Here is a 13,825-nt window from a genome sequence, read left to right as displayed (position 1 = left end):
CTTGCCATAATGGTCTATTTGATTCACCTTTGCTTTTATTGTTTATTTTATTCTATTTTATTTTCACTTGCTACACACGGGACAGACATGACTGGGGGAAAGAAAGAGAGGTAGGGAAAGAAAAACAGCGAGGAAGAGGAACGGTGATAAAGGACAAAAACAAAAACAAACAGACAAAAAATCCATTATATCGATCACCTGGATCACCTGTCGAGCAAGAAATAAGAGAAAACAAGCAAAAAAAAAAAAGCAACATAATAAACAACATCACAATGATATATGGGAATATAACAGTAAATACTAAATATTAAACATTATTGTGCAGCACGTAAGATCGACAGCGCACAGTGTGCTTTGAGGTAGGAGCCAAAAAGGGTGTAGTTTGTGTGTGTGAGCACCTGTGTGTACACCTGTGAGCATGGACGCGCTTGTTTTTAAAAGGTTCCTTCATGCAATAATCTGCTAGAGGGTGTGGGGGGGCCACAGCCCCGTCCTCCAGGGCATGAAGCAGGTGTGGAGGAGATCCAAACTCCAGACATCCAGAGGCCCTCAGAACACAAGAGACCAAGGAAGACCAACAGAGGGGCAGCCGCGCCACTGTCCCAGAAAGAGCTGAGGGGAGCCCCAGATGAGGGGTCATTCAGCAGCGGAGCAGAAGCCAGGGGGGGTTGCAGTGACGTGCCCGTGAGCTCCGCCGGCAGCCAGCTGTGCCAGAGTCACAAAGCTATACTCTAGCCCCGGGTCTAGGTACCCTTGCCCCTGGAGGGGGAAACTGCACCCAGACCCAGGTAGTGTTACCCTTTTCTCTGGGGTGGAGAGAAGCAGACCGCCCCAACTCGGCAGCAGCAGGGAGGCCCCACACTCCAGACCCCAGTCGGATGGCCAACTCCTCCTCCCAGCCCCCCCGCCCCAACAGGCAACAGAGAACGGGGGTGTGTGAAGACTCCAAACCTCCCTCCTCCCGCTCGTATGTAGTGTTGATGCATGTGTATTCTAAGGTGCATTTAAAACCCAGGAGGGCATGGAGCTACCTGCCAGAGAGCAGCAGGTAAGCACATAGTCCCTCCTGATAGCCCTCAGTGTCTATATGCACTTAAAATTGAGAGGTGGGCAACGACGCCAGGGGTGAGACCAGAAGTTTTGGTCTAAGTTAACCAGACAGAGAGCAATTTGAACAATACCTCTTAATTTTTTACTACATGATAAAGAAATTCTGTTGTGGTAAATGAAAGAAATGTGTCAGCATGATTTAAATTGTAAGAAATAAATGTTTAAAATTAAGGAAGAAGAGAAAGTTTCTGTCAACTCACAGAAGATATCCTGTTGGGTTTTTGTTTTAGTGTGAAAAACCAAAAATAAAAATTCCACGACACATTCTCTAGAACAGGAATCGTGGTGGAGCCTGTCAAAATAAAAGCCCCCGCACTGCTTCGTTTTGCGTTCCAGGGGAAATTTAAAGGCGTGGCATAAAATGATGATAACACGAAGCACTCAGCCCAGGCACGTGAACGCATGCGCATATGGATGCGCACTCACTGATCCACCGTATATGACATTACCGATTATTTTACATATAAATCCTTTATAAATATACATTTCGACTGCAGAATATTTACATTTATAAACATTTTTAGAGATACAAAAAAAAAAAAAAAAAAAAAAAAAACACGCACTCAGGAACACCGGAAATACACGTATTTCCGTAACAACAGCATCGCTCAGTGGTCGCGTCTACGGGTTCCCTCCATTGTTAAAGTGGAATTATTGAATCCATAGAGTGTGTTGGTGTTTGGGATGTACCGGGATAAACGGGAATGGCTTCACTAACACTCCCGTCTCTCTGCTGGGCTCAGCTTTTCCTCTTTGTCGTGGTTTTCGCTGAAGGTGAGCTCTCCTCCAGCTTCCACTTTCTCTTCGGTTACACCACAACGGCAGTACGCGAACATTCCTGTTGTTTACTGTAAACAACTGTCACGTATTTAAAAAATAAAATAAAATAGAAACATACAAGCTGCCTCAGGACACAGCGAAACCTCTGAGGCCCGAGTTTCGTTCACATAAAGGACACAAACAAACAGAAAGCCTCCTGTCATAATCCCTTCACCCTGCCCGCCATGACAGACGTCACGAGGCGAAGGACGGAAGTGCAGGAGACTTGATAAGGAGTAGCTCAGCGAATCAGACTGATTAATAATTTTAATATAGAAGTGGATGAAACTACAAAACCCGAAAATGCACTTTGATCTGGTGGTTTGTTTTTCAGGAATCATAACAAATTAAAACATACAGCTTTCTTATCACTTCCAGCATAAATGAAGACAGAAAACTAAACAGCAGTGACGTTTGTAGGGTTACTGAAGTTTGGCTAGCTGGTATATAATGATGTGCTACGTGACCGCTAGCGACACAGCTATGTAAGCATAATATAAACAAGCTAACTTTTTTTCCACTCGATAAAAGTTAACGTGAGTGTTCTCAGTGGTCAGGAACAAATGTAATTGCATGGCAGGATGCTGTAAAAGGACCAAACTTCAGCCAGGAGAACAACTGAGATAATCCATCCACAATACGAGGTTAGTCATTCATATACTGCTGCATGGGCTGGGCTGTAGTTACATCCTAAGGTTTTAAAAACTGAGCTTAAATAAATGATTAGCGGTAATAAAAGCCGAGGGAGGTCAACAGGGATCACTGACTGTTTTAGGAGCTTTTTGAGATTAAATAGAAGAAAATACAAAACATTGAACATGTCTGTTCAGCCTCCTGCCCTCTGGAAAGAGATACAGAAGTCTCCGCTCCCGCACTACCAGGCTCACCAACAGCTTCATCCACCAGGCTGTGAGACTGCTGAACTCTCTTCCCTCCTGGCTCCCAGCCAGCAGAATCACCAGATTGGCAGAAGTGTAGGAAGACAGACTGGACTCTACCCCCCCCCACGCACACTCTCCAACAAGGAAACACTCTCTGAACCAAGAACTGAAAACATTCCTGACTTGCATTGCAATTGCACACACCTGCTGCTATATATATATTTTTAGTATTTCTTTTAGCACTATTTATATTATTATATTACTATTTATTACCTTATTGTTAGGGCTGTTTTTGTTGTGCATCTGCACCTTATTGTTGTCAATGTCTACGCATGGGACAGTGTGAAACGTAATTTCAATTCCTTTGTATGGCAAGTACATTTGAAGAAATTGACAAATAAAAAGTATTCTATTCTATTCTATTCTATTCTATTCTATGTTAACAACACAAAAGCCATATTAAACGCAGACTACTTTAGACCCGGAAGTAGGATTCGTCGCGTCATCACTTAACGACCGGATTGTCATTAGGGATGGGTATCGTTTAGGTTTTATCCGATACCAGTACCAAACCGGTACTTTTGAAACGGTGCCGGTGCTTAAACGGTGCTCGCAAAATCGTAGCCCGACGTCCTGGAGCTAGCGATTTTGCCAGTCGGGCTACCAAAATCTATCTCTGCCCTGCCCGTCGGGCTATCGTAGGAAGGAAAAATATATGTCAATGCTTTTGCATTCTTTCGGAAATGTAGCTGGGTAATTATGTCATTGGCATCGGTGAGCCACTGTCAATATGTGACATATTGAAGTCGCGTTTGAATTTGCGCTTGTTTTTTTGCTTTCACTTTGCAATCGCCCGAACTGTGTATAGAGAGCGACAGTACTGATTGGTGAGTGATGATAATTTGCGCACCAATTCCTCTGACATCGTCTTATCAATTGTTAGCTTACTATGCAAACATGACAAGTGAAATCTCCCGCAGCAAGCTTAAACATGTGAGAGGTTGATCGCGCAGAGAATCGCTGAGCGTTATGTGTGTGTGTGTAAAAGCAGCAGGATTTATGTTTTAGTTCTGCTGAGCCAAATAAGACAGGTCAGGGTGAAGAAGTGACAGCCAAAGAAAAACTTACCACAAAACGGAAAAGTTATGACAAATCAGACTATAAGGCAAAAAGAAAGTGCAGCTTTATGGTTTCATGGACAAAAGAATTTCTGTGGCTGCAATATGACGAGCTAAATAACCAGGGCTGCACATAAGTGGTCCGCAGGTGCGCATTCGCTGTCAAAATAAAAAACAAGCACAAGATAAGAAGTTGCAACGCGTGTTTGCATACATAAGATTTTCTGGAGGAGGACAGACATTTGTTTAGAACTCTTAAAGATGTCGAAGAAGCTCCTTTAAGCAATTACTTTGGTGTTCCTCCACCTCCAAACAAATGTCAGGAGTCCGAACCACAAAAGAAGCACGTATTCTCGGAAAAGTGGTTGCAGGAGGTGAGCTGGCTTCAAACAAATGATGAACACACAGAGATGTGGTGCGGAATGTGCCGTGAAAATCCCACTCTAGCGGACAAAAACAGTGCTTTTTATATGGACGCAAACGCGCTGCAAGTTCTTATCTGCTGCGCGTCTTTTATTTTGACAGCGAATGCGCACATGCGGACCACTTATGTGCACCCGTGTAAATAACATAATGTTCTGCCAGGTGTGTTGTTGGTTTTCCTTCGATTTCTGAGTGGACAAGCGCCTTTGTTACTGGGACCAGTCATTTTAAGAAAGGCCCCCATTAGAACCCATGAGAAATGCAAGAAATGCATTATTGCTCAGTCTGCAATATCTTTCCCAGAACAAACACCAATTGCAAATAACATACTAAAAATAAACCTGAAAATCTGCTTAGAACAGCGTACTATGTTGCAAAGAGTGAACTACCACTGGCAAAATTTAGCAGTCTTTGCAAACTTCAAAAAGCAAATGGCCTAGATCTTGGTTCCACTTGCCTCTTACCCGCGACTTCAGTGGAAATTTTAAATTCAGGATCTGACACAGACTGATTCATGTCCTACAGTTCTTACAAGTTCATAGAAATTTCTGTTTAATTAGAACCAAGTATTTGAGTTGATGATTGTCATTTTTATACAATGTTGTAATTTGTTTTTCAACAATTTTTTGATTAATGTTTTGTTTCCTTTACAATATTATACTTTAATGAATAATATTGTAAAGGAAACAAAACTGGAAACAAAACATCAATCAAAAAATTGCTCTCTTTTTTATTCGGGCTACTTAAATTTATTTTGGGCTACCAAAAACTGAAGAGTCCCTGCCCGAAGGGCTACCAGGGATTTTGAAATTTCGCGAGCCCTGTTAAAGAATGGAGAACACAAACTTTGTCCAAAAACCTCTCGTGTTTAGCTGTTTTTTTGTAAAAAGATAACAATGTTAGCCTTTTCTGCAGCTATGGGGCATATATGGTATCACTCTTGGCTGGAAGCAGTGCTTAAACAATGGAAAAAACACAAACTTTGTCCAAAAACCTCTCATGTTTAGCTGTTTTCCACTTTTTCTTTGGTCATTTTGGCCAGGGTGAAGGGAGTATCTGTCATCAAACAAGAATACAGCTGCATGTAACTACGACGGTGTTTGCTAGTTCACCTTACATGCATTAATAACGTGGTTAGCCTACTCAACGTAAATTACACACGAACAACATTAGCTACTCACGCAGAGAAGAACGGCTGCTGCTGCCATCATCATCCGTCATCATTTCTGCTACACTGGCAGGGCTAGGGGCCAGGACTCTCCTCCTCTCCTCTTCGGGTTTTTGGGGGATGTTGCTAACTCCGGGTCCGATAACAGGCACCACACCCGCAGTAAATGTGCTCGGTGTGAGGTCTCGCAGCAAGCTATCAAATACGGTGCATTTCTCGGCTTTTAACAAAATGCTATACCAGGTGTTTCATCAGATTCGAGGAGTTGCCTTCTTTGCACAGTACCAGCTTAAAGCACTTGTTGCAGGCTGCCGAGTTTGCATCTTTTGCTGTGAAGTACAGCCAGACTTTGACCGCTTTGCTTTGGGCATTTTTAATCTGTAGCTCTGCTCTAAAAGAACATACGTAAAAGAGCCTACGTACCTGGGCCCGCCTACTACGCTCGCAAAGGTAAAATGATTGGCTAGAATCCAAAGTGTATGACATCTCAGGGAAAAAAAAATCACTGAAATAAAGCACCGAAATGTGCGCTGCTTTTCGGTCTGGTTAGTACGGTTTATGTCAGAACAGGTGCCATAATGGCACCGGTACCCATCCCTAATTGTCATTTATTGGATTGACGAATGTCGGTTGGAAAAATTTCACTTAGTGCCCAACTGTAAGGTCAAGTGGCCTCTGTTCTACTTCCACCTCCACAGCAGCCACAGGTGATGTTATCAATACCCACTCCTTTCTGTTTTTCCCCATACACACAAATAAATCAGGTCCATCCTCTGTGCTTTCTAGTGATCTTCTTCACTGAGAACTGAAACTTCGCCCAGCTGCCCACATCTACTTATTTCTTCCTGTTTCCCAAAGAGCCAGATCATCAGATTCTCAAGTGTCTTAAAAAATGTCTTTAATATCTATCATTTAATACTTATTATGCAACTAACTGCATGTCTCTGGACTGTGGGAGGAAGCCAGACTACCAAGAGAAAACTAAAAACTGCTTGTATGTAACAGGAGTCTGATCTGACTTACAGCTTCAAAGGTTTGGCGACTTTCTTCTAAAATAAAGTACAAGAAGTTTTGGGGGTTGTTTTTCCTCTTATCTGTTTCAGCGGAGTTCACTGGTCTCTCTCTGATTAGCTGATGTAGAAGTGAACAGTTGTACTTTGACCTTTAACCTCTCTGCTCTGTGTTGTTTCCTGTTTCAGCCCAGAACACCATCACAGCTGAGCCTGGACAGGATGTAGTTCTACCATGTCGAATTCCGGCAGGCAAAATCATCCAAGGTATGAAGTGGAGCAGAGCTGACCTGGAAGAATATGTGCTTTTTTTCCGGGATGAGCGGCTGGATCCAGATGGCCAACATCAATCTTTTAAGAACCGGGTGGATCTGCAGGACAGGAAGATGAAGGATGGAGACGTGTCTCTGGTTCTGAAGAATGTGACGACTGCTGATGATGGATCATACAGTTGTAATATCTTCAACAAAGAGACAAAATCATGGGAGAGCATCAAGACCGTCAGCCTGACTGTTTCAGGTGAGTGAGTAGAGTTGAGTGTGTGTGTGATCAGAGGTGAAGCTGCTTCCTGGTTGTTGATGTTTGTTTGTAAAGATGTTGTTGATGAGACTTTGTAGAAAGCAGCTGGTCTGAGTGATGTGATCAGAGTGCAGTAGATAATGTCTGACAGCAGTTTGAAGAGGAAATGGATTCTGTTCTGTTCTTCATCATCACCTACCTGACAGCTGACACCTCACACCTGTTTCTCACCTGCAGGTCACACAGGAGGAGACAAACAGGGTGGACCTGTTGGACTGATCGTCGGTCTGAGTGTTTCTGCTGGGGTTCTTGTTGGTGCTGTTGTTGGTTTTGTGTGCTACAGAAAACATGAACAACAGAAGCGGGGTGTTAACTAGCATCCTGATGAACAGCAGGTTTCAAATGTCTCTACGGTTTAGTACGTGTAAACTAACAAAACACTAAACTTACAAAACAACACTGGTTTAAAAACTAAATGTTTAATTTATTCCTGGGTCACACTACATGACATCACTACAGAGTGCAGACAAATGATTTACCCGAATCGCTATAATTGAGAGAAATCCGGGAAAAAAATATTAGGACATAATAAGTGACAAGTTTCACCTGCTCTATTTGTACTTCAAAGGCCTCTAACACCTGAAATCTTTTATTGTATGAAGGTAAAATATTGTGTAGCTTCAATGTTCATCATCTATCCAGATCTATCACAGTGACATGGAACCGCCCACCGTATTATAAAGCCTTTCCATTTAATGTATTTAAAAGGTGGAGGTGTTGCTCTTCCATCACTGTCACTGGCAGATCTGAATGAATACTGACCTTAAAGGTGAAGGTGAACCCTGTTTGAATGACAGCATGTTGTTTACCAGTTCATTGATATTAGTGAATGACTCTGGGTCAGATGTCAAACTGGTTTTACATCGTGGGCCACATTAAACTCTTTCTGTCCATGTAAAGTAGTTTAAGTGCACATTCAGTCTGACATATCTCTGTGTAGGAAGGAGAAGTGCAACTTTACCAGCACCTCTGAGCTTTCTCTAATACATTTCTGTACCAGATGGTGAAAAAAAACTGGAACTTTCTGGAACTTATCAGCCTGTTTATTGTTTATTTACTTTGGTGTCGTATGAATCACCTTTGATGAGGTCGGCAGCTGTAAAGGAATATGTTTTTTCCCCAATAGCAGCTTATTTTATTATTTATTCATTATCATAGAAAATGATAGCAGGTTATGATATGGATGAGTTACTCAGAGAATTGAATTTGTAATCTCTGACCTTTGTGTAGCTTTTCAGCTTAAAATGTCAGAACGACCAGACACAAACCCACGGCGTACAGGAAACTTTACTACACTACATAAGGAGCAGAAGACGCTAAAATACTAAATAAAAACTAAAACATTTTCATGCTATAACATAAAAACTGACCTCGCGCATGTCAGCTGATCCTTTTGTCATTTTTAGTTTGTCATAGAGACAAAAAGTGACGGCATTTAGAGCAGAACATCCTAAGAGGACGTTCAACTCTGTGGTTTTACAGTTACGCTGTGTGCAACTGTGAATAGTTCAAAGCAAAGGAGGAGTGATGTCAGTGTAGCTTAGAAAACAGTCGACAGCCAGGATCACAAACACTACACAGTTTCTGATTCTTTTCCTGTAAGTAACTCGTTAATGTAACTCTTCTTTCTAGATAACAATTTGATGTCAAACATGACTCGTGTGTGCAAATTAAAGGCTTTACTATTTTCTATCCATCCGTCCGTCTAGTGGCTCTAAGCACTCGCTGCAGTTGTTCGTAACTTCATCAGTGATGATGGTGAAACGACAGGGAGCCAACAAATGACATAAAATGTGACTAAATAAAGGGACCAGTGAGGAAGCGTCAGTACAACAAAAAGATGCAGAAAACAAAACGATGGAGTAAAAAAAAACAAGGTTAAAAGGAAAACACAGCAAGTCTGGTACTGACGTATTTTGTTCTTTTGGGTCAGGAAATGACACTAAACATATTTACTTTGCACACAGGAACATGTGAGATATGGAAAATGTTCAAAACAAAGTTTTGACTCGTATTTGTTGATTGATTTATGACCAGCTGCTGCAGCTTGGAGCATTAATGTGATTCTCTGTTTATTTTCACTTGAATGTTCACTTGTTAATGCTTGTTTGCAACGTTCTGCACTACAGGAATAAAAATAAAGTTTAAAAATCATCACTTACTTGCTTTGTTTCTCTTCCTGTGGCGTTTGTGTCTCATGAGCACAGAGTTTCTTTGTTAGCAGGATTCATGCCGGCTTTCTTCTCTGTAGAATAGAAATTTCAAACAAAACTTCTTCGACTTCCAAGCTGCTCAGAAAAATAAAGAGTGTGCAGCTCCACACTGGGAGCATGGTTCATTACCTAGTAAGGCTATTTTCTGAACATTTGATTGGTCAGTGGGAGGTGATTGCAAACCTGCGCATCATAAGTTACCATGGTAATGTACCCAGGTAAGGAGTGAACCCCAAAGTTACCCCTGAAGTTATCCGAATAAGCCAAAATCCTGCCTCACAGCACAGACCTGTGACAAGAACGTTGTTTTTTTCTTATTCTGTCGGCAGTGATGTCATTGGAAGGCGGCGTTAAACTAATCGAAAGTACGCCGATGAGTCAGCGTGTGTCCGTTAGTTTTTCTCCGTTTATACCTGCACCATAATGACTCTGTTAACATCAGCCTGTCTCTGCCTGCCTCTGTTGTTGGTCTGTGTCGTGGATTTGGCCTCTTCAGGTGAGCTCTGTCCTATTATTTCAACTCAGTGATCAAAAAGTCTCGCTTACCTTCTTTTCTAATAAGGTTACCCTGACCGCTGAGGAACAAATTTGGGCTCAAATCGCCCCATAATATACTTTATATTCTCAATTCAGGAAGGAAGTACAGATGTGATGTCTGTGTGGATCAGCAGCCTTTACCTGTTTTTACTTCTGTGACATCTGAGTGGACTAAGCCATCTCGCGTGGTTTGTAGTGACGCATGTCATGTTCTGCCATGTCCCACTTGTTCCTGATGAAGTTTGTTTCCCAGGATGATTCCTCAGGAGCTCAGCTCAGGTAAAGCAAATAGGACATAATCGTAAAAACTGCAGTGAATTCTGATGTTCACTTCAATCATCTTAATCTAATCTTAATTTAGAGAGATTCTGTGTGCAGCAACAATCATAACAGCAGCAAACAGCTGTATTTATGAAGGACTTTAACCTCTGACAGAAGTTCTGAACATAGAAATACATCAGAGGAAAATTTATATTACAAATTAATAAAATTACAACACTAAATAAAAGCATCAGCATCACCAGATCAAATTAAACACGGGTTAAAAAAAATTAAGTAAATAAACAAAATAAACATCTCAAACTGTCTCGGATGCCAAGCAGAAGAGGTCAGTCTTAATGACAAAGTGAAAAAGGTCTGTAGCGTGAAACAGTTTCCACAGTTTGGGAGCCGCTACAGCAAAAGCCCCGTCCTCTCTGACCCTCTGCTGTGTACCAATGCTACATTTTATTTATATATAACTCTTAAAAAGGGTTTACTGAGTGGTTTGACAGGCTAAAGCTGAAGATTTACACAGAGAACTGAACATTCAAATCACAAGAAAAGAAAAAAAGAATATACAAGAAAACACCTGAAAGTAAAACATGTCAGATGTAACCTCATCAAATGAAAACAATCCATTAGAAATTAGTTTTAAAGCTGATTTAAAGGAGGCCACTGACTCTGAGCCTGATCTGCTTCCAAAGCCGAGGAGCAAAACCTTCACTGTAAAACAGCCGGGAGGCCTTGTGTGTATCTGCTGTACAGCTGGGAACCAGACCAGGTGGGTCTGTATAAAATAAAGAACTTTTATATCAGATATTAGCAAACTGCAGGCCTCTGCAGCCCAGTTTGAAATGTGAACATCTTCAAACTTGTAACTCTGATTAGCACACAGGTGTTTCCTTCATGTTTTCATGAATTTATTTTTGATATTACATAACTTGTTTGACTTCTCAGCAAGCTGATCATTTTCAGGAATCAGGATCTGAATACTTTATTAATCCCCGAGGAAATTATGTGGTCACAGTTGCTCCAAGACTATAATATATTGTATTATTTAATTTATCTTTGTTAATTTCTCTTCTTACTAAGTTATTAATATAACAAATTTGTGTCTAATTATAAATGTACACGCAAATATGTAGAAATTAAAAACTCTCTAAAACCCAGAAGTTGAGAGAAAGGTATTAAAAATGAACTAACATTCAATAATAATAAAAATGTCCTTTGTTTGTTTTCCATGAAAACGTCTTTAAGACAAATTAACAGTTGGTTTGAATAATAATGGCTTGCATGCCCTGGGACAGACTGACAGAGGCGAGGCTGCCATATCGCACCATCGGCCCCTCTGGCCATCACCAGTAGGTGAAGAGTCTCGACCACGGACACAATACCGAGAGTGTCCGAGGTGCAGAGGCCTCTTTCTGTTCAGGAATGTTGTGAATACTTTGAGATTCATATTAATTGCAATTCCTACCTCTACATTTATTTTTTAAAATATATAATTAGCACAGCGTGGCCGTGCAATGTTTTATATGTTTTTTTTTAAGTTTTTATTCCTATTAATTATATTTTCACTTGTTACCTCTGAATTATTGAATCAGACCTAGATGACATGACATTTTCAGCAAAATTATAATTCAAATACTCCTTTAATTATTGATTATTCTCATTAATTTTTGATCATTTTATATATTTTTCCATAGTTTTACATTTGGATTTAACAGACTATTCTCTCACATAACAGACAAATATTTGTGAAATTATGATACATTTCTGGACATATTTTTACAATCTAAATATGCATATGTACAAAAATATATATTTAAAAAACAAGTAAATTGTGTTTTACTATATTTACAGTGATGTTATGTTATTTTACCTTTGACATGTAAAATCACAGTCTTCTTATGTAAATTTCATGATATTCTAGAAAGACAGTACAAAACTGAAATATACAGTAAGATGCTTTGATATTACTATTTTTTGGAACAGTGTAACTGAAAACACTCTGAGTGTTTTCATATAAAGATTTGTGAGTGGCAGCAGTTTCATGTCTGTTATCAGCTGTTCTGTCTGCAGTGACGTCCTCTGTGTGTTTTACTGTGCAGACACTGATCCAGCTGCAGTTTACTCAGCAGTGAGTAAACACAGCAGGAACTATGTAGGTCCTCCAGAGTTGGGAGGAGCCATCCAGTAACCCTGTGGAGCTCCTTTTTCTGTGCAACAGCAAAACCACACACAGAAGCAATACACTAACGTGTGGAGCCATGGTATGGGGATCTTCCTGAGGACCCTCAGGAAAGTCTCTGCTGTGTCATCTTAACCAGCTCTGTGGTGTTTAGACCCTGGGTCATTTCTGCCTGAGGTAAACTTGCAGAAACAGGAAGTCCTGACCCTCTCTTTATGGTTCCAGCTGTCTGTTACTTTTCTTCTTGAAGTCAGTGATCAGGTCGTTTGTCCTGGACACTGTGGTGTCATCAGGGTTCATCAGATTATAGAGCAGGGGCTCAGCACACAGCTCTGTGGGGATCCAGTGTTGAGGCTGAGAGCTGCAGAGCTGTGTCAGCCCACTCCAGCGTGGGGACTAAGTAACGCGTTACAGTAACTACGTTATTATTGTGCTAACGAGCACGGTAACTAGTTATTATGACAAAACCAGGAACGCGTTACTCATTACTGGGATTTAGATAGGCTCGTTATTCGTTACTTCGTGTGGTGGCTATCGCGGAGCTTCCACAGATTCAGTAACATTAGCAAGTGGTGGAGGCCAGCAGGTGGAGGATGGAAAGGGGACGCAGAAGGAAAAGAGACCCGAGGCGGCCGCCGGTCCAAGTGTGAACTGAACTTCAGGTAAGAAGTTATGACCTGCAGTCTATCTGAGTCAGATATAAACCAAGACGTCATCTATTCTTCACTGAAGGAGTCCACCAGTCCAACCACTGACGTCCAGCTGCTGGTCTCTAACTGGTCCTCCCAGCACCTCAGACCAGAGGACATCCAGATGTTACAGAGATTTTTCACTTTCATTTCTTTCTCAATTCAACTCATACAAGTCAAACAATGTATTCTATAGTTTACTTACATCACTGTGTGTTTGATGCTGAAGAGTTTTACTTCCTTACTCAACAATAAATATACCAGGAAGCAGCTGACATTGGAAAAACAAACAAACAACAGATTTAAAAGTTGTCCGTTTCTGGTAGCAGCTGAAATGTTTTCATGAGTAGAAACTAATTTTTTCTCCTTTTTGTATTTGTTTGTTCAAAACAAAAACAGCAAAAAAAAAAAAAGCCTAATTAAAATGTTACAATTACCAGTAAAAGAGGAGAAAACCCGGCTTCTGTCACCACGTGGTCGCCACTGAAAAGGTTTTTTTTTTTTTTTTACTTCATTCCTCCTCCTGGAGGAGAAGCTCAGTATAAATCTGCTGCCATCTAGTGGCTACACTGAGTGTTACAGCAGAGCAGCTGCTTTATAAATGAAAAACAGAACAAGAAGTCAGTGTTACTCTGCCATCCAGAGGAAATATCTGGCTGTGCATCATGTTTCTGAGATTTTTACAGTAGCCTCAGTTTTCTGTGAATTCCATCCTTTTCTTTTGGATGTTCCCTTTACTGGTCTCCATAGTGACTCGTCAGCCTCCATCCCAGCATCCTCCTCCTCCTTCTAACCAACCCTCTGTTGTATTTCTCTTTTCCTCCTG

The 13,825-nt window shown here is 41.0% G+C and overlaps 2 protein-coding genes across 2 annotated transcripts in view; both read left to right on the top strand.

Annotated features, from left to right (window-relative positions):
* The window catches only part of LOC146673313 (uncharacterized), a 66,542-nt gene that overhangs the window by 38,561 nt on the left and 14,156 nt on the right, over positions 1-13,825 (top strand). The window lies entirely within an intron of this gene.
* LOC146673314 (myelin-oligodendrocyte glycoprotein-like) lies at positions 1,693-9,262 on the top strand. Its single transcript, XM_085402019.1, has 3 exons — positions 1,693-1,884; positions 6,719-7,048; positions 7,286-9,262. Exons 1-3 carry the CDS (start codon positions 1,815-1,817, stop codon positions 7,423-7,425), a joined length of 540 nt encoding a protein of 179 aa, XP_085258145.1. The 5' UTR covers positions 1,693-1,814; the 3' UTR covers positions 7,426-9,262.

The sequence above is a fragment of the Rhamphochromis longiceps genome, linkage group LG3, assembly GCF_057381845.1.
Source record: "Rhamphochromis longiceps isolate RC_006_pf linkage group LG3, R_longiceps_female_GT1.1, whole genome shotgun sequence".
Classification (NCBI taxonomy): Eukaryota; Metazoa; Chordata; class Actinopteri; order Cichliformes; family Cichlidae; genus Rhamphochromis; species Rhamphochromis longiceps.
Note: the sequence above shows the minus strand (reverse complement) of the source record. Positions and strands in the feature narration are given on the sequence as shown.

What these genes read in the sequence shown, in the direction of transcription:
- LOC146673314 (XM_085402019.1), top strand. Translation starts at nt 1,815, where the DNA reads ATGGCTTCACTAACACTCCCGTCTCTCTGCTGGGCTCAGCTTTTCCTC. An exon ending in TGTCGTGGTTTTCGCTGAAG is followed by an intron (nt 1,885 to 6,718) that starts GTGAGCTCTCCT and finishes TTCCTGTTTCAG; the next exon opens with CCCAGAACACCATCACAGCT. An exon ending in CGTCAGCCTGACTGTTTCAG is followed by an intron (nt 7,049 to 7,285) that starts GTGAGTGAGTAG and finishes TCTCACCTGCAG; the next exon opens with GTCACACAGGAGGAGACAAA.